Below are 20053 nucleotides of genomic sequence, written 5' to 3'. Positions count from 1 at the left end.
CTAATTAATACCGGAGGCAGAGATAACAAATTACTACGCTCAAAGAGCTTAACACAAAAGCATTTATTTCAAATGAAAGAGCTTTGAAAAACTTGTCAGTGGAGAGCACTTGAACAGAGTTGATTCTGGTGCTTTTACCTTCTTAAACTTCACAAAATTAGTTGTTCATTTGTTGTCCACACATTGTTCACTGCTGCTGGGAAGAGAAAGGATTGAGGCAGGAATCCCACCACATCCAGAATACTCTTGGTTCCTGCAGAGCCATGCTGAAGGCCTGTCACCAGACTAGAAACAGCTGAGCCCGATTCAGAAGTAGCCACTTCCCATCCCTCCAGGTTAAGGAAACCTACAGCCCTGCCTTTTCCCCATCTGCAGTTTGTACTGATACAATTTATCTGCTTTAATTTTCACCAGAATGAGTTCTGGTGAACGAGGGTGGAAAGCAGCGTAAGTAAGGAAGTAAGATACTGTCAACTACATGCACCAACACTACAGCTGCTTTGATACCAGTTCCTTTAAATCCAGGGCACTTTCACAGCAGCAGCAGCGCTTTAGCAGACACCCCACACAGAGAGGGAAGCACTTCCCAGGAGGGTATGATTATCATTTAATCTTTGGCCCAGGGTAAGGCACCTGGGTGTTCATTTTAAATGTAAGGAAACTGCCCGAGTCCCGTGCCTTCATTAGGTTCTTGGGGCTTTAACTGAAGTGCTTAAGTCAGTGGTTAGGCTGATACTCAAAATGTTCCTCTGTGCCTTCAGGTTTCAAACAGAAATGCCTGGGAGGAGTAAGAACATGAGTATGTAATACTGACAGCTTTCACCAGTGACAGTGACCCACTGAGATCTCTACCCTCTTTGTGTCCTGACCGCCTCTGATCCTCTTCTGAGTAGTAGCTCCTTATTTCAGTTCATATTCTCTTCATACCTCTTCTATTTGGAGCTTGAAGAAAACCCCGGTACACATGCAACACCAATAACCTTCAGGTGCGGTAAAATCAGGGAAAAGAAACCCTTGATCTTCATGGGACAAGAGCTGGGCTATTTCTAGTTGGATATTGGTGAACTGAGGTGTTACAAATACATTTCAAGATTCTACTCAGCGACTCCAACTTACTCCCCCAAAAATAGTCTTGAGACTTTAAAAAGTTACACAGAAGGAATTTAAAAATCTCTATTAGAAATCTGTAAATCTAGCCTCAAATTAACGATAAATTATCTATTTACACTTGTCATTTCATTCTGCTTTTGTTTATTTATTACTCAGCTGTTGTATGAAATATTTTTCCTTACGCCCTCAGAAGGTATTTACATTCTTTGCAGTATCCAACAAACCCCTGGCAGCAGCAGAATGCTTTTCTAGTAACCATTTCATTGTATAGATCAACTTTACACATAGTAGCCCCTCTTTCAAGGATCATCATCTTGGGCAAAGGCAAATGATTTAATCTTTCAAAGCCGGTAGTAGAGGCAGAAGCTTAGAACTGCAGATTTAAAGCTTAACCACGTCACCATGTTTCTTTGTCTGAGATGAAGAACCCTGTAGACTGCAAGACACTATAGCAGGGGTCCTCAAACTTTTTAACCAGGGGACCGGCGCATGGATGCAGTGGCAGGCAGTCATCTGCGGCTGCTTGGTTTCCACACACCCCCCCAGCCCCCGGCGGGGTGGGGTGGGGGGTGGATCTGTAAATACCGGGGGCTGGATTGAGGACCCTGGGGGGCCGTAGTTTGAAGACCCCTGCACTATAGAGTAATTTCTATGGACTCTCACCAAACGGGGAGCTGTAGAATACACATTCTTCGTAGTCCCATTTGTTACTTTGATTTTCTGATGTTTGGTCCATCATGATTCCATTGCTGTCTCCACATCATTGCTGCTACTGCTGGCCACGGTACCGCAAGCCGCAGAGTTAGCAGTAGCCAGGACAAGTCTCTCTCTGTTTCCAAAAACTTCATTCACTGCAACACAGATAGGGATCGCTTACATGTCACTCCTGTCCCAGAGACAAGAGGAGCACAGCAGGTACAGACAGCATGGCTCGCAGCATGGAATGGAAATCCTAACCTGGTGCAGTTTCAAAGCTTTTTCCCTTACCCCAAGTAGGAAGTTGAAGCTTAAATGTCAGAACAAATCTCCCGCATATGATACTTCAAATTTCAAGTCCTGTTACTTCTCCCCCAGAGCATCTCTAGATGTTGCCCTGTGCATAATTCCTGTACCTCAGTACTGTGAAATAGATGAGTTTTGTAGAGCAAAACATCCAGTTTAAATAATTTATTTCTGGTTTTAGTCTCTCTGGTTTCCACCAAGCTCTTAAAAGCCTTCTCCAAAAAGTCATGCCATTTAGTTACATGTTGCTATAACAACCAATCCAAATTGGTCCTCACTTTTATGCCTACAGGTACTCAAAGAATGTGACACTTGGTTGCACCAGGAATAAACATTAAGAAAAAAAGTAAAATTCATTATTATAAGAAATCGTGTGTTACACTTCAGCTACAAGAAAATAATGTGGCAAGCAGTTCTCCAAGTTAGAAAAAACCCCACATTTTTTGAAACTGAAAACATGAAAACATGTAGTCTTGGGGTATTTAAACACACTACCCTACAGTTTCTCTCAGAGCCATAATACATTACTGGGGGCAAGGGGAGAACCACAACGATGTTACCTGCAGAAATCTTGCTTATGTCCCAAACGCGCAGCCCTTCTCGCTCTCCTCCAAAGGCAAAAACAAACGGAAAGTCAGGGCAGCAAGCTGCACAGAAGAGAACACCCTGGGGGAGGAGGAAAGAGGATATATATTTTTTTTAAGATATCATCCTAAAATGAATGTCATCTGAAAATACTTCCACCCAGTTTTAACAAATGTAAGCTCTCTCTTAAGATTCCTGAAACTCACTTTGCAGTACAGAAAATTTAAGTCAAGAGTTGCTAATTGCAAACAGTAAATCACATCTTTGTCTTGAAACTGGCAGATGCACACCGGAGCACCTATAGTTCTACTCAAAACTTTGTATCTGGTATTCAGGTCTGAGGCTTTGAAGCAGTCTGCCAATTACTGAATTGAATACTGAACTGAATATTGCACTGTAATGAGAATGATTTACCCAGAATACACAGATGTGATTTTTTTTTTTTCCTAAAAGATGTTGCATTAGGTAAAGCAAGATTCAAGCTAGACAAAAAAGAATAAGCAGACATAGTTTATATACAAACCTTCCCGGAATCGAGAAATTAATTTTACTCTACCATTTTCATATCCCTGGAATGGATTAAACTTGGTCTGTTTCCCAGGATATCCCAAATTTTCACGTATTTGTCAGCAGATGATGTCACAAGGCACCCTTTGATCTGACTGCTTAGTTGTAGCCCTAGAAGATTAAAAGTACAGCAGTGTGAGAGCACCAGCTAATCACTATTTCAGAAATGAGGATACAGTTTGAAGTGAAGTTGTGAGAACAAACCCAATATTCTCCTCACGTTGAACTCTGTTCCGGCACAAAGGAACAAAACGTTAATGAAAGTTTCCTGCTGCCTCTGCTCCCTGTAGCAAGAGCAAACTGCCTTCATGCAGGCCTGTTTTGTCTCTCAGTCCAATAACAGTAACAGTGCAAAGATGCTATTGTTCTACTTCTTACATCACTTAATCTGGCTTCCCTACGTAGGTTTTTTTCATTTATTTGCCAAAGACCATCTCTTTTGCTATCCAACATGATGGGGCATATTCATATAGTCTCATTTTAGGCACCTAATCAGGTGCTTCAGGTTGCTTTTTGGAAGCTCCTACACTGATCAAATACTTAAATAGCCTGAAAGAGGCAGTGTGAAAACCTTCCTGTGTGCCACACCTAAATCATCTCCAGAGTGAATCATAAAACAATTATGGACAGAGGAGGTAAATATTCTAGTTCACAGTCCTGGACCAGATTCCATAGTTTTTGTTCCTTCTCACCCAAAAATCACAGGGAGTGTGTCCCAAGTGAATAGATCTGTATTGAGATGCCTATTCATGACACTCACTGAGAAAAGGTCACTGTTGTTAAAATATTTTGCTTACAATGGCTTCTCAGCAGAGATCTGTTTCACGTGCCAGCTCCCCATGATTAGTATGCACAACTTTTACTTGTCAAGCAAGGAATCACTACTGCCTCAGTCATATCAGTTAGACATCTTCCAGATGTGCCTCGCCGCTGGGGACAAACACAACACACACAATTTACCTGACACCTCTTCATCGTGAGCTTTCAGTGTAAACAGTGGCTTATCAGAACGAGCATCCAGACAGTACACAAAGCCATCCTCTGTGCTTGCCTAAGGAAACATTTTCAAAACAAACAGCCGTAATCACTAATTTGGAAAAAAGCTCCTATGAAACAATACCCACCCCCTAGTGATCCAAGGCAGACTCCACACTACTTGGCAGGGCACGTTACACAAGTGTACACAGGTCTGCGTCCCCGAAGTCAGGCTCCATCCAGCTGGTACCTGAGCCATTCTGTGCACCTAAACTATGCTGCACTGACTTACGTGTAAGTCTTACTCCTAGACAAATTCCTTAAAATTGTATTTTGAAGATGGTTGCACTACTAAGCTTGGCTCACGCTAGGCAATGAAATACAGAGCCTTCAGCCTCCTAACTGTCAGTTCAATGTTTATGTAGCCATCTTGTGGCTACATAATGGCCCTGTGCAAATCTGCATGTGATTATACCAAGAGAGTTCTACCTCACAAACCCAACAGAACTGAGCAAGTGTTCTTAATGGCTGTATACACAAAGCACCAGAGAGCTAGAGAGAAATTGAGAAAATAGTAAAGATTTGGTTTTGAATTGTGTTTAAAAGTTTTATTGTAGAAATCTCGACAAAACTAAGGTCTTTTTACTCTATACCAGCCAGGAGGACAGTGCCCTCTACCGCCGATTTAAAACACAGAATTAATATTCATGATCCTAGTTCCAATTAGCTACTTCTTAGCCCCAATTGCCTCATTACATGAAACACAACAGCAACTACACAAAGGCAAACATATCCCAGTCACTGAACACTGTAACAACATGGCAAAGATGCCACCTCTGGAGTGAAAAAGCATCAGCATCAATTGCTTTTCTACTGTCATAATAAAGATACAAGTAAGTAGCTGGGTCTTGATATGCTTGTTGGACAAACTACCTAAAACCACCCTCCCACACACTGCATTTCTAAAACAAGCAACACCAACAGTCCAACTGTCCATCAGCTCTGTTATATAATTCAGAAACATCCTGAACACAAAATACAGGTTAAATGAAATGGCAACAGTCAACAGACCAAGAACAGAAGAGCATATACTCACTAAGAAATTACAAGGTGAAAATTGATTCCAGGTTACTCTTTCAACCTGACCACTAAATCGCCACACTCTATGGTTATCTTGTGGGTTTCTGCAATCATACAGCACAGCTGATCTAGGGGAAAAAAGATAGGAAATGAAAAAAAAAATAATCAGGGCAGAACACTTTATGAAGTTTGTTTTACCACTGACATCTATAGAAAGTCCATGTAAACTACAATTCAAAAATCAAAATGGAAACAACTTCACTATTTAATTTTCCAACTCTAGTAACAGATGAAAATTTCTCAGATAAGCACAAGCTCTTCCCATATGCTTCAAAGTTTCATCTTGGTGACAGACGTTCTATTGAAACTTAGCAAACAGAGCCTGAATTTACTCAATACACAAGATGCTTAATAGGAGACAATATTTATGAAAATATACCACTTAATTACAAAGACTTCAGTAAAGTCAAGTAATGACTGTTCAAAAACAATGCACTAATTACGAAATCAATGTTATACACATAAAAACATTTTCAAATATGATTTAAGGAAAAAAAAATCACAATCTTTAAAAGTACTTAAGGAAATGCTACTCCAAAAAAGATAAAGAGCAGACGGGAGTTAGTGGGTCCTGTGGTATTTACAGGCACATGCTCAGCCCAGTGGTGGCAGAATCTGCCCCAATCCAAAACACTCATGGATGCAAAATGATGCAAAATCTTCTATGACGAGATGACCTGCCTAGTGAATGAGGGAAAGGCTGTGGATCTTGCCTACCTGGACCTTAGTAAAGCTTTTGACACTATCTCCCACAGCATTCTCCTGGAGAAAGTGGTTGCTCATGTCTGGGATGGGTGTACTCTATGCTGGGTTAAAAGCTGGATGGATGGCTGAGCCCCAAGAGTGGTGGTGAATGAATCCTGTTGGTGTCCGGTCACAAGTGGTGTTCCCCAGGGCTCAGTACTGGGGCCAGTTCTGTTTAATGTCTTTATTGACCATCTGGATGAGGGGATTGAGTGCACCCTCAGTAAGTTTGCAGATGACACCAAGTTAGGGAGGAGTGTTGATCTGCTTCACGATCTCCTTGAGGACAGGAGGGCTCTGGACAGGCTGGACCAATGGGCCAAGGCCAGTTGTGTGAGGTTCAGCAAGGCTCAGTGCCGGGTCCTGCACTTGGGTCACAACCACCTCACACAGCGCTACAGGCTGGGGGCAGAGCGACGGCAAAGCTGCCTGGTGGGAAAGGGCCTGGGGGTGCTGGCTGACAGCTGGCTGAGCATGAGCCAGCAGTGTGCCCAGGTAGCCAAGAAGGCCAACTGCATCAAAGGGGTAGCTAAAATGGGATCGAGCAGCTGGTCTCAGTGTTTGGACTTTTTTTCCTTTTTTTACTGAAGGAATCAAGGGGGAGGGAAGTAGACAAAAGCTTGTTCCTAACAACAATAAAAGGTTTTTCTCCAACACTTTCACTTAAGCAGATGTAGCAAGAGCATAACAGAAGCCAGAGGACATAAAGGCTTGGCTAAAGATTGGCAAGTCTATAAATATTTTAACATAAAGACAAAGTCTTAAAAGTAGGATTAAAAAAAATAATGATAAAAGAAAATCATTGTTACAGAACAAAATTAAACAGCTACTCCTATGAGATGGGAGAACAGAGGGGAAGTTTTGTGGCTGGCAGGGCTCGTAAGAACTGGCAGTTACAGAGCTGCTCCAACCATGCAGATACAAAGGATGTCACAGCACCTCCAGGCTCCACGCTAAAACGCTGGCTGTGGCATGCCTACCCACAGAAGCTGTAGGGAGCCAACTGGGATTTCAAAAGTCCCTCATGTCCTCACTCTGGTCTTACAGTTTGGCAGAACCTGGACGAGTTTTCACAGGAACGAGCAGTGATACATTCCCAGTGCAGAAAATGCCATAAGGACAAATTAAGAAATAAATTCAGTTTGGAGCAGACAACTGGCACAGAAAATGTCAGTCCAGATGGTTAAAGGATTTGACTAGTCCTGAGAAAGAGGTAAGGAAAATGACATTTTGGCCACATACAAACCTGGCTACCTTACTGGACAAAAATAATAGCATTACTCAAATTTGGCATAGTTACAAGCAAAGGAAAAAAAACCCCAAACCATGAGGCAACTTAATGGGCTTAATTCAATACTAATACCCTTCTTACATGTAACATTTGAAAACATTACCCTGACATACTTATCGTAAGATCCAGAAATAAGGGTCTGAGTTTCAAACGGATGAAATTGCAGTGTCTGCACCTAGAGAACAGAAGATTTTATTTAAAATAATAAGCACTGCGGTATAACACACATATACAGGAACTTTCTTTGCCCAAACAAAGCACAACCCCCCTCCCCAAAACCAGCACATGTCCCTCCAAAACCCTCTCCTATTAAGCTTGTTATACTCAGATTTTGCATAAAACAGTGCAAGAGATGTACATTATTTTTATTTCTAACACCCACACCCAGTGGAAACAAAGTATTTTCCAATATAATTTAACTGAACAGAACCATGTGCCCCCTTTCTGCCCTATATATTAAAAAAAAAAGCTGGAGGAAGTAAAAGAATAGCTGCTTCCAATTTGGGGAAAAATGCAGGTGGTTAGCAAAAAATGAAAATCAGGAGTTTGCCAAGGGCAGCGACCTTGTTAACAGCAAAGTAAGGTTATAGCTATTAATAACTAATTTCACATTTTAATTACTAAGAGATTAATGCATTTCTGAAGTACCCATCACTATGGTATTTTAGTATCATTTATTTTAAACCTTTCTTACCTAGAACAAACTGTAACTGACACTCATTGTTTCCTTAAGAGGGAGTTACAGTTTGACCTGTGCTCAGAGATCTATTTTTTGTAGCTTATACCAGCACTATTAGATTCCCAACCACCAGGGCTTCCGCACAAAAGACATTTTTAAAACTGCTGTCAATCTTCACAAACTTTCTAAAGGACAAGTTAAATAACATTTTAAAAAGCAAATACAGTGTTGTTTGCAAAAGCAACCAAGTCAGAAATTTAAAGAATTCTGCACAGTTGTCTGAAAATTACAAATTGTTGTTCTAAGGGTTCACTACCAAACAGCTAATGGAAAATGCAGTTTTTTTCCCCTCTATATTTTACAGTGGAAAAAATATAACAATTATTACACACCTTGTCTGTATGTAGCATCAGGTTGGCTGCTGGCTTACCCATAGACATATCCCACAAAATGACAGTATTGTCAGCAGATGCACTTGCTAAAACGTTCCTGATAATGGATAAAAAAAACCACCAAACTTTGAAAAAATCTTTATAGAGATAAAAAAAAAAAAAAAAAAAGGTCAAAAATCAAAAATACATACAGAACCTGATCCTGAGATCAACTGAGATCAAGCACACTCTGGTTGATAGACTATGCTCCCTGAAGGTAATTCCGAGTTACAAATAAAGACTACAAGCAGACTTTATTGCATTATATTAGTACAACACTTAACAACATTGGCAATTTTGCTTGTATTCCTGCCCCCAAAAATCACTTAAAATATCATTTACTGGAAGATTTCTTGAACAAAATGAAGCAAGAAAGGCTTTTAAATGCTTCTTTTCCTTTGACATTACAATAGTATTTTTAAACATCACCTATGCAACTTAGTTCTGTTTCCATATGCATACAGCCAAGAGCCCGATTTTAAAATAGTTTGCTCTCTAATATCTGAGTGTTTATGTAACTACTGAAGCCCTAACACTTTATACCCTTCACAGAATACTGAAATGAACCACTAACATTTCAGTTTACAGACCCACATTTCAACTTAAATTTGACCAATTGTGTTAAGAGCAATAAACACACAGTTTACAAGTTTAATCAGAAACAACTCAAAACATTCCCAAAGGCCTGTCAAATACACAGTACGACTGCTACCATTGCTCTTAAAAACAGATCTATTACCACAACATACTGTTTCGGATTGAAACTGCTCCCTGCTCACCTTTTTCTTTTTATATTAACCAAGTGTTTCTGACTGAAAGAGCTAACAGTCTCTCGGAAACACTGTTCTCCTAAACAACGTTACAAGAGAAAGTTAAGAAAATGGACAGTGAAGGCTGTGACAACATTTTACAGTAACATCATTATGACCTACAGGCAGAACGTTTATTTAGAGAGCTGTCACAGCACGTCTTGCTTAAAGAACGCCCCACCCAAAGAACATTTAAATATAAGCTGCTCCAAGGAGTTCCTTGCTTTGCTCATAAGCTTCCCTTTTCAAAACTGTTTTTGTTTCCTGAAAGATCTACCAGTATCAGTGAGTTCAAAACTCAGCACATTACAGAATTATGCATTCCAGACACCTAACTACTGTAGCTGTAATTTTTGTGACTTGTCTCTTATGTTATCCCCAGACAACCATTTCTAGGTACATGAAAGCTACTCTTTTGTAAGACTGATGGAATGATCACTACCACACTGTGCATATGCGTTTAATTTAAGAACAATAGACTGTGCACTGTAAATTAAGAGTGCAATTTTGTTTTCCAACCTAAGCAATTTTATTATTTACTGCATGTCTATGAGTGTGTTACTTTCTTCAGTATCTAGATAATAAAGCATTACAAGTGAAGGCTTACACCTGCTCATCAGGAGTATGCGGAGTTGACTACATGTATTTTCAGAGATATTTATGACAGCAGGAAAAAAAAATATGGAAAAAAAAAAATCAGCCTGTGTCTGACTGGAAGTTTCAAGGCCCATGCTGAGGAACCTTCCTCAGTTAAGAGCTGAACTGCTAACCATCACCTAAGCAATAAAAAACCAGCAGCACCTTTACTTCAGTCAGCACACTGTCCTTGACCTCTCCCCCAAGATAGGCCAGCTCTGTGTTTCTTCAACAGCAGCACTTCATTGCTCGTTCGTTCAGGCAGCAGGGAATGCTCTCTGCCTAGGATAACCCAAAGGTCACAGGCATTTCTGTAACTGTGCTATTAGGGCTCTTACACTCTTTTTTCTGTTCACAGCTCTGGGGCAAAAGCCAGAGGAAAAAAATCCAGCACAGCAAGGACTTCCTTCTATAAATCTACTTCTATCTGTTGAAATGGTTTTAGGTTATTGGCAGATGAGGGCAGCCCTTCTGCTTCTCCAATTTGTGCATCTGACTTAAAGTAGCCGATATATCAAATGGCTTTGACTCACCTTAGCCCTGGACAACGTGCAAATAAAAAGTGATTGCAGCAATATACAGTTTTTTTTTTTAAAAAAAAGATAATCAAGACTTCTAATTAAAAAAAAAAAAAGTGGCTGGGGGGAATGTGTGTTTTTGAGAATTGATTCATTTCAGCACTGCTTTCAAGTTCAATGTTATCCTACATAAGATTCTGGATTTGTGTGAAAAATGTGTGCTTGATTAAGTATGTGAATTTGTAACCATCCATTGTTATTAATGTATTCCTTTACCTGCTTTGTTTATTCCACGAAAGATCAAGCACAGCATCAGTATGTCCTTTCACTGTCCCTTCTGAAGATAAACTCTGTGTATGCAGACACAACATAAAGAGACTTTTGAATTACAGCTTCAGTGGAAATCAAGCATTACAACATGTTAGTATCCATTCCTTAATGCCTTTATCAGCAACTTCATATTTTAATTTATTCTCACTTGCTGCAACAAGGCTTTTGACACTGTCTTTGCAGTTCCTGCACCTCACCTCTTACCCCAGAGGTCAGATTGCTCTGTTCACAGCTGCTGGTCGTTCACAGAACTGGTTATTCCCTTCAGGCTGGTGAAAGGAATTCTATTGTGTCCAGCTAATGTGCAGCTCCTAAATTTAAAAGGGTTAAGCTTCCAAGTTTACTGGGACAGCAATTGGAAACCACCCATAAGCCACCTTGTTCCTCTTCTGCTCTTGATTCCAAGCTTTAAATATCCATACAGAGAACAATCAGTATTTCAAATTGAGGTAACATTTATGAACACTATATTCAACAGCAATTCTGGTAACTCGGTGATTTTCAGAAGCAAGTTTCACAGATCAAATTCCCCTTTCAAAGATACTTTTTCTATTGTTTTTAAAACCAGAAAGTCCAAGAGCTCAAGAACTAAGTCCCCTTCACAATTACACAGTGGTTCTTCAGCTGACTAACGCTGCAGTACTGCTTCATTTGGGAAACCAAGATTATCTACATACCTAGTGTTCACCTTCCCTGTTTACTCTAGGGAGTGTTCAAGCACTTCCTGAAGCATCTACTATACCAAAAATCTAGAAAATGTAAGTGATGTTATCTTCCGTGTTTGTTTTACATACCAAAGAATTTGGACAGATTTTAACAACATATTCAGGCATACAATAAGAGTCAGATTCATCTCACATAACTTAGCATACAGTCTAAAACTCAGTCTTCCTCTTTGGTAGTTAGGATTTTCTCTGCAGTCCCGTAAAAGAAACTCAGCCATGCTCTGTGTGTGTGTCGCTACACATTCTCCTTAGACTATCTCAATGGCTATCTTAAAATGTGTTTAAATTTTAAACACATAAAGCTAACAAGATGAATCCTGAATAAATGAATTTTAGTAGTGTTAACCTTGTCCTTTATTGCTCAACATCTTTTCAACTTTGAGTCACAGGAAAATACCAGTTTTAGCCTGTTGCAGACAACCATGACATTATCTTCTGTAACCTGTCTAAACACCATCTTTCAACATGACATACAGAATTAAACCAGATTATCCACGATTTTTTCATTGTAGGAGAAAAAGTAATAACAACATTATCCTTGCTCTAGGTTTCCTGCATCCAACCAGATACAAACCATTTTGAAATACTTACTTTCTTTCCTTTCTTTTTCTTCTTTTTCTCTTTCTCGCCTCCAAGAGAAAAGACTGGTTCTAAGGATTCTACTATATCAAGGTCCCAAATGTCAATAACTGGGGTCATGTTACCCACTGCAACATAATTTCCTACAAGCAGAAACCCAAATGCATCCACATTTAGAGTTACAAAACAGCATATCTGGCATTCCAGCTGTTGCTTATTTCTTTAAGTAAAACTTATACTTACGTGCCAGAATCTTCTATTTGAACATATTTGGCACAGGCCATAATTACTTTGAACAAAAGCAACCTTTCATTTGCAAATGGAAAATAAAGCAAATTATAGCAGAGCTTGCTCTGGTCTGCTATTTTATTTGTAATAAAACCAGTGTTTTAGTCACATAACTTGTTATAGCAGCATCACTAAGGTAACTGTAACACCAAACCAAAACACCTGATATTCAGTTTTTCCATCTTAATATCTTGGGTTTATTTCTGTTTGTACTACTGGAGGAAATTATTCAGTGACAAAATTACATTTATGTACTTTTCAAGTAAAAATTATTTAACTGGACATGTACAGTATCCTTTGCAACTTACCTTGCGATTCATCAGGACTAGGATCAAAATTCAACCACTCCAGACATAGAGGGTAAGCAGGCAAGATAATATCATGATGTACATAAAATGAGTTCTCTTCATGATTATAAACTATAAAAGAATTAAAGATATACAAGATATCAGTGAAGAGGAAAAGCAAGCAACTATGAACAGTTCACTTCTGCAAAAGGCAGATGTGGCAAACACTAAGCTGTCAAGATGTAGAATGTAAATTCACAGTGTGTTCAGAGCTTTAGTGTAGAAGCCAGAGACTCCAAGTACTAATGCTACACCTCACAGAATTACACAAAACATTCTCCTGTGTACTTTCGATGAAGAAGTGACAAGCTCAGCAAAGCTTAGATACTTTATTCCTAGCATATTACATTACTTCGTAAGATCACTTCAAAATAGATGCTCTGTATCCACCACTTTCTACATCAGGATACATTAATGAAGGTTTAGGCACTCATTTTACAGAATGAGCATTTTTTTAAAAAAGGAATAATTCTAGATGAAATCAAAGGGGAAATGAATGTAAAAAAGAAACATTTTTCAAATTAGAGGAAGATGAAGAAGTCAGGTGAAGTTACCTTTAGTAGGTTGTAACTGATACACAGGAAGAGTTTTGGTAAAGCAACCCTATACTAGACAGCATTCCCTTTAGCCAGCTATTTTTCTCCCTCTAATAAAAGAATTTACTAACCTGATAGGATAGTGGAAAAACCCCATTAATTATTTAATAACATGGCATCATCACACACACAAAATCACTGTGCCGTTTTTAAGTGTATGTGACAGATGTTCAGATACTAAGTAAAGTCTTCAATTAACTAAGTACTCTTGGTAGCTAAGACAGGGCTACCCAATGTTATAGACTGCAGAAGCCTGTGCTACTGTTTTATAAGTTTATATTGAGAAAATAACACAGTTAAAAAAAATTTGTAAACACCTCCAGATACAGAAAGTGTCAGATGCTGGTATCTGAAGAGATGCTTTCAAACACTTCTGCCTTCCTGTTTTCTTAAAAACGAATACTTTGCTTGCAGAAACATGTACCATAGCAGAAGTAGCCAGAAACATTCCCTCAAAGAACCACTGTAAAAGAAGACTGTAACTTCAGCACACTCAGTACTCCTTGCTGCAACAGAAAAAAACTTTTACACAGTAAAACTAAACCCATCCCTGGAACAAGCAGTATTTAGACCTTACTGAGGATCATCTCTTCTAAAACTAAGATGATAAAGGTGCTGATTCTTTGACTCCTAGCAACGGAAAACCCATTTAAAGAAGCAAGGAGAAAGCTGAAGGGAAAAAAAATGACATCAAAATAATAAACCGCAAGAGGAAGCTTGCATGATATGGAAAGTAAGACTGGAAGAAAGATCTTATGTTCAGAGAATAAAAATACCATAGTACTTTCTAAGTGTCATTAGAAATGAAATAAAGAAAGGAAATGCTATACTGCCTGAAGGAAGCACTGTCCTCTAAATAACAGTAACTCCACGTGAAATACTCTAGTTCTGGAAAGTGGCTAAAGCACCATGACATTGGAAAGAGGACAAAACACACAGGGAAGATGGGGAGGAAAAAACCTTCCAAAACCCAGCCCCCTCCTCCTACACAGCCATATGGAACACGCTAGGCAAGACATAATCCCTAGGTTCACTGTAAGGATTGAATCTGATATTACTTACCATGGACCTCCAAACTACAGTAGTCTTTATCAGCTCTGCCACAAAGGACAAGATTGTCACTGGGCTTAATCAAAAAGTCCTCCTGTTCATATTGATCCTGAACAGCAAAAAGGAGAGGACAATGGATGTTAAGCAAAGCCCATAAATGCACAAAACTACACATGTTCAAAAGGTTGAATCAGCAATAATTTTTAACCATAACGGAAAACACTCAAACCCCAACACCCTGCTGCTCATCTGCCAAAAATCATCTTAGAGTAGTACACAGAGAAAAGCAGGAACCAAACTCGATCACGGGGAGATTGAATGTTATTATATAGACTGAAGTACTGCTCATGTGGACCTAGGTGGACTTAAAGAGATGTTTAATTACCAAATACAAAATCATATTTTGAGGCTACCATGATGCAGCCCATTGCTGAAAAGAAAATCACCACCAGGAGCCCACATACACAGCTTATTTCCCTTGTGTTCTCATGCCTTAAGCATTTATACAGTGTAACAATGTCTTACACAATAAGCATACTGTAACTGCTCCTCACATCCAGGAAGCAACTCCAGGAGCATTAGAACATTGTCTACTTTCTTGAAAATATTTCCAGAAAAGTGCTGCCTACAGCTATACTGGGCATTCAGCTGTACCAGAACAGATGTAACCTCTCATCTAATTTTCATTGTTACTGAGGAATGGAAGGCATTCAGGGAATTTTTGTTAGTGGAAAACTAAGAACTGTACGTAAAAGTCAATCGCCTTATGCAAACACAGTACCATCCTTCAAATACACAACATACAAGACTTTGACTTCTTGTTGCAAGCTTTTAATTTCTTTTTATTCACTTCAAGCTTCTTTTCAATATTGGAATTCTATCAAGTCCTGCAATTCTTTGAATTAATCAACTTAATGTTGCACAATACTTAGTCTTCTACAGTACTAGTCGTAAACACCAAAAGACAACAAAAAAATGCATGTTGAAGAAGGAACTAAAAAGTACTCTCTTTCAGAATTTGAGGAAAGGACTTGAGTGTAGGAACAAAGGCCTGAGAAAAAAAGGTGTTCACTTTTTCTATGTCTGGAAGAGTGTCAGATTTTCTGACACAGAATAAATGCAGCTCATATTCTCTCTGAATCCCTGTGCAAATACCTCTTTGACTATAAAAATCACTCAAAGCATTCCTCTCCTCTACTGGTACACAGGAGCAAGAAAAATCATCAACCAGTCAGTGGAACACAGACAAAACACAGTGCCCCAAAGTGCCCATAGCACGCGAACTCATTTTAAAGATAAGACATAAGCCTTCCTCCTTAAGCTTTGTTACAGTATGTGAAGTCACTTGCAGCAACACCTTGTCTGAGACCACATTTGACAAAGTCCCCTGACACACAAACTAGATGTTGCGGTAGAAGGCTACAGCTACTCCTTTCTTTCAGTATTACTAGCTTTGTAAAGAATCCAAAATAGAATAGAATAAAATGGAATAGAAGAGACAGCACCCAGAAAAATCTCAGAATCTTTATGCTTAGGTCACAAAAATTCACCTACTCTAGTTGCAATCTATCCTTCTGAACTAAACTGTGGGACATTGTTTGGAATCCCTCCATCTCTTCTCTGAAGCAGCACCCAATTATCCTAGTCATGGCAATACCGATGTTAAGTAGAGCACAAGGATTACCTCACGTCTTGCATGCTGCATCCCTGTTCACCAGAAAAAGACAAACAGGCTGCATAACAGGACAGCACTGCTGACAGTTAGCTTGTCTTAGACTACAGCCAGAGACTGCTTCATACCCTGCGGAGCTCCTACAAAGCCAGCTCCTGCAAAGATGTTCCCCATCTGTTTCCTGGTGGAAACTTAATACAGGCAGAAACAGTCAACTACACAGTATGCTGTGCATATATGCTTAACAGGGACATACTTCTTCATGCTGTACCCCTAATATGACATGTAGCCTCAGTTCACCTCAGCTTGGTTTCTTCCACAAACTAGTGGAAGGTGTAAGAGTCTTGCACTCTGGGAAGTTTTCTAATTTGGGTGGTTAGCAGCCTGAGATTTGTTATTTCTTCAAGCATTTTCTGTGTCCTACTAGAGAGGTGACAAACCACTCCACATATAGAAGCATACGGTTTAAATGAGCCAGTTCACCTTAATATCTGACTTAAACACAAAAAAAACCCCACACAAAGGGGACTGCACAAATCAACCTTAAAGAGGGGTGTGTGTGTGGAAAGAGTTCTGTCTGATCAAAAATCTGGCACACCCTTGGAAAAGGGCTGCAAGTACTTACAGATCCTAAGGCAGTGTGGAAAATTTAACTGATTTTTAAGTTCATGCTGTTTAAGATATTTAACATTTTTATAGTACTTACTGTAGTTTTTAGAGTAATGTAAGGATCAAGTTCATTACTGCCATATACTGCCAGAGTAGCCAAAGAGTCTCCAAGTTTTATATCACCTAGATGAGAATTTCAGAACATTTTTTATGCATTTCAATGACAGGTGAAGTTATAAACTCCTGTACCAAAACCTGTATTACAAAATATTAGGAGTGAGCTAAATGAACACTGAAGTTCATGAAGCTCATGAACATAAGAATCTCATTAAGCTAAATTGCTTTGTGCTTTCAGACTTTTCACAGACTTAGTGCTTTCACCAGCACTACAGCAGGGGGAGCGACAATCCTTCCCACATGCTCTAGGTCAGCGAGTGGGACTGAATTATTTCACTGACTAAATGACTTCTAAAACTGGGACAAGCAAATCATTAAAAAGGTGAATTTCCAGCATTTGAAACTGTGTAGTTTCAGGACGCTAATGTCTTGAGTACAACAGGAAGTGAAAAGGCCTTCACTTACACTGCATATCTGACATTTAAATTTTTCTTACCTGTGCATTCCTCTTCATCATAATTTTCCAAATCATATTCCTCCAGTTCATCATCAGACAGGTCTTCATTTTTATGAGAAGACTTAGCTCTGGCTACATTCATGTCATCTGCCACCTGGCCTTCATCGCTACCATCAGTGTTACCCCTGTTTAAAGATACACATCTCTGAGAAACCATGACAGCCATCTAGGATGCTTCCAGGTAACTGCTTAAGGGACCACTAACAAGATTTCAGCACACAATCCTGGCTATTCATATTGGTTTCAAGTCTTCATGTCAATAATCTGGAAATCCATTCACTCCTTTCCTAACTTTTCCCAAAACACAAGGCACCACTATTCTCAGGCTTCCAGAGAAAGTCTCTCCTTGAAAGTTTTCATGACAAAATTTGGCACAAATTTGGCTCTTCAGAGCTAAGCTGTGTGTCTAAATGCATTCCTCTTACCCCTTTTTTGTGAATACAATGCTCCCAACCTCACCTCTCTGCGTTCTCATGTCCAATTCATTCCTTCCTTCCTTTTTTCCCCTCCCCCCCACTCACAGGCCCTGTCATATGCAATGATTCTTGCATTTCTTCAAGACTTTTAAGACCTTATTTCCTCATACTTACCATATTTATATTAGAAGAAAAAACAACATAAAATTCTTTAGGTAGGGACATATTGTGCATTACTTCTTAAAGGGTAAGCTATGCAACATCCAGAAAACTTGGAACTTTCATGGCTACAATTCCGTATGCAAAAAATTCAGTAGAAGGAATATAAATTAAACATTGGCTGAGGACTTAACAGACATCTGAGATGTCTCAATGGAGCACGCTCCACAGGAACTCATCCCTGCTGAACACGTTTTTTTTCTGTCCTGCAAACAAAATTCCCAGGCAATGGTGAGCCACAACAGTTCTCATAGATATGATTTCTAAATTCAGTATCAGAAACCTATTTTTGTAATTTGTTCAGTAAAATAAACGCTTCACATTACCAGTTTTTAAACAAGGAAAATCTCGTAACAAGGTAATTAAAGATGCTAAATCTGAGTCTGTTTTGAGATTTTTGCACATGAAAAAAGGTGGCTGATACTGTAACAAATTCTACAAAGTGCTAGATGTTATGAAGAGCTCATTAACACCTTCGGTTGTTAGGGATGGTCTTTAAGTTTCCATCCTGTAGTTTAACAGAATGCATAACAGCACCTCCCATCTTTCCATGTTTTTGAAATTGCAAGAGAAAGGAACCTAATCAAAACCTCAAAAGTTGACATGCATAAAGGAGAAACTAGCAACACCACAGATAACAGAAACATTAAACACAGCTGTTTTAAGAAATTCAGATAAAGTAAGAATCTTCCAAAGTTTAAGATTATTTTTAAAATACTAAAAAACAAAAACCAGAACAAAACACATTCTGGGACAAAACACTGTTCAGCAATTAAAAAAAAAAAGTCACAGATCCATCTAGCAGAAATTGGGTGGGTAATATTCACAACTATAAAAGCTTTTACTCTACCTATTGCATCTGTTCAATTGTACATATAACCACACACCCTGTGTAGCTGAAACAGAATTAGAATCCTAAATCTACAAACAGATCTAAACGAAAAAGGCCAGAAATTGGAATAAGACCTCAATCCCTCATCTTCTTTTAGACAGAAAGCAGCTGTTTTTTCATTGTCTTCCATAGATTATATCTCCTAATCCGTCACACCTGTGATGCTTTTCATAGGTTTATTTACCTTTTTCTTAAAGGCAGAGTGAGAAAACACAGCTACACAACTAAGGGCATTCAGTGATGAGCAGTCAGCTACGATGTGTCGTTTCACGTGCGAACCGTAGTTGCACCCCTGAGTAACTTTTAGCCGGAGCATTAAGTCCCAAGGCATCCTGAGCTCCACCGCTGCTCCAGACTCGCCCAGACTGTAACGCCTCACCCGCAGCACCCGCCTTTCCGCAGTCCGTTTGGGATTGCCCCCTCGGTTTGCCATGTCTCCACAGCACTCGCGGTGACAAACCCAATCTGAGCTTGTCCCCGCGCTGCAGGCGGGCCCGGGCTCGGCCTGCAGCGCCCCGCCAGCCCGGCGGAGCGGGGCTGAGAGCCGCACCGCGCCCCCGGCGCAGGCAGGGCCCGCTCCGGCCGGCGCTGCTTCCCTCACCCTCCGGGCAACAGACCCTCCCGGGGCGCCAGGGAAACCCAGCGCAGTCCCTGCGGGAGGATCGCGCGGGCCCGCTCCGCTGCTCGCCGCCGCCTCCCGGGCCGGGCCCTCCTCAGCCGGCGCCTGGGAGCGCGGGCCGGGCCGCTGCCCGAGCTCTCCCCTCCCCAGCTCCGCCCGCGGCCCGGCCCGGTGGGCTCCAACCCCGCCTCCTGCAGAGCCCGGGAGCCGCGCCCCGCCTCACCCCCCCGGCTCACCCCAGCCGCTCCTGGGCCTCCTCGATGAGCCGGTTCAGCTCCTCCTGGCCGAGCTGCACCTGCGGGGCGGACACAGCGAGGGGTGAGCGCGGCGGAGGGCGCCGGGGGCGAGCGGGGGTCCCTCAGCCCGGCCCCGGCCCCCGCCCCCACCTTGTCCGGCGTTTCCTTGGCAACGCCGCAGCGCACCCAGCCGGCGCAAGTCACGGGGCAGCTCATAGCAGCGGCGGCGGCACGCGGGCGGGCGGTGCGGGGCGGCGGCACGTGCGGCGGCTCCGGCGCACCCCGAGTGACGTGGCTGACAGCACCTCCGCCCGCAACCGCCGGGAAAAAAGGAAGAGGCGGAGCCACAGCGGC

General features: G+C 40.8%; 1 protein-coding gene across 1 annotated transcript; it reads right to left on the bottom strand.

Annotated features, from left to right (window-relative positions):
- Nucleotides 1-48: 48 nt before the first annotated feature.
- Nucleotides 49-20024, bottom strand: PWP1 (PWP1 homolog, endonuclein). Its single transcript, XM_055710675.1, has 15 exons — nt 19850-20024; nt 19700-19758; nt 17297-17442; nt 16781-16866; nt 14415-14511; nt 12718-12828; nt 12134-12264; nt 10764-10837; nt 8486-8582; nt 7528-7589; nt 5336-5447; nt 4225-4315; nt 3254-3375; nt 2673-2778; nt 49-1961 (listed from the first exon to the last, which is right to left on the bottom strand). Exons 1-15 carry the CDS (start codon nt 19913-19915, stop codon nt 1846-1848), a joined length of 1476 nt encoding a protein of 491 aa, XP_055566650.1. The 5' UTR covers nt 19916-20024; the 3' UTR covers nt 49-1845.
- Between the last annotated feature and the right edge of the window lie 29 nt (nt 20025-20053).

The sequence above is a fragment of the Falco cherrug genome, chromosome 5 (genome assembly GCF_023634085.1).
Source record: "Falco cherrug isolate bFalChe1 chromosome 5, bFalChe1.pri, whole genome shotgun sequence".
Taxonomy (NCBI): Eukaryota; Metazoa; Chordata; class Aves; order Falconiformes; family Falconidae; genus Falco; species Falco cherrug.
This window is presented reverse-complemented; position numbering and strand designations above follow the sequence as displayed.

Coding starts and splice junctions, on each gene's coding strand:
- PWP1 (XM_055710675.1), bottom strand. CDS start 19,915: ATGAGCTGCCCCGTGACTTGCGCCGGCTGGGTGCGCTGCGGCGTTGCC. Junction 16,867..17,296: donor TGATGAAGAGGAATGCACAG/GTAAGAAAAATT, acceptor ATTCTCATCTAG/GTGATATAAAACTTGGAGAC. Junction 12,829..14,414: donor CTGTAGTTTGGAGGTCCATG/GTAAGTAATATC, acceptor ATTCTTTTATAG/TTTATAATCATGAAGAGAAC.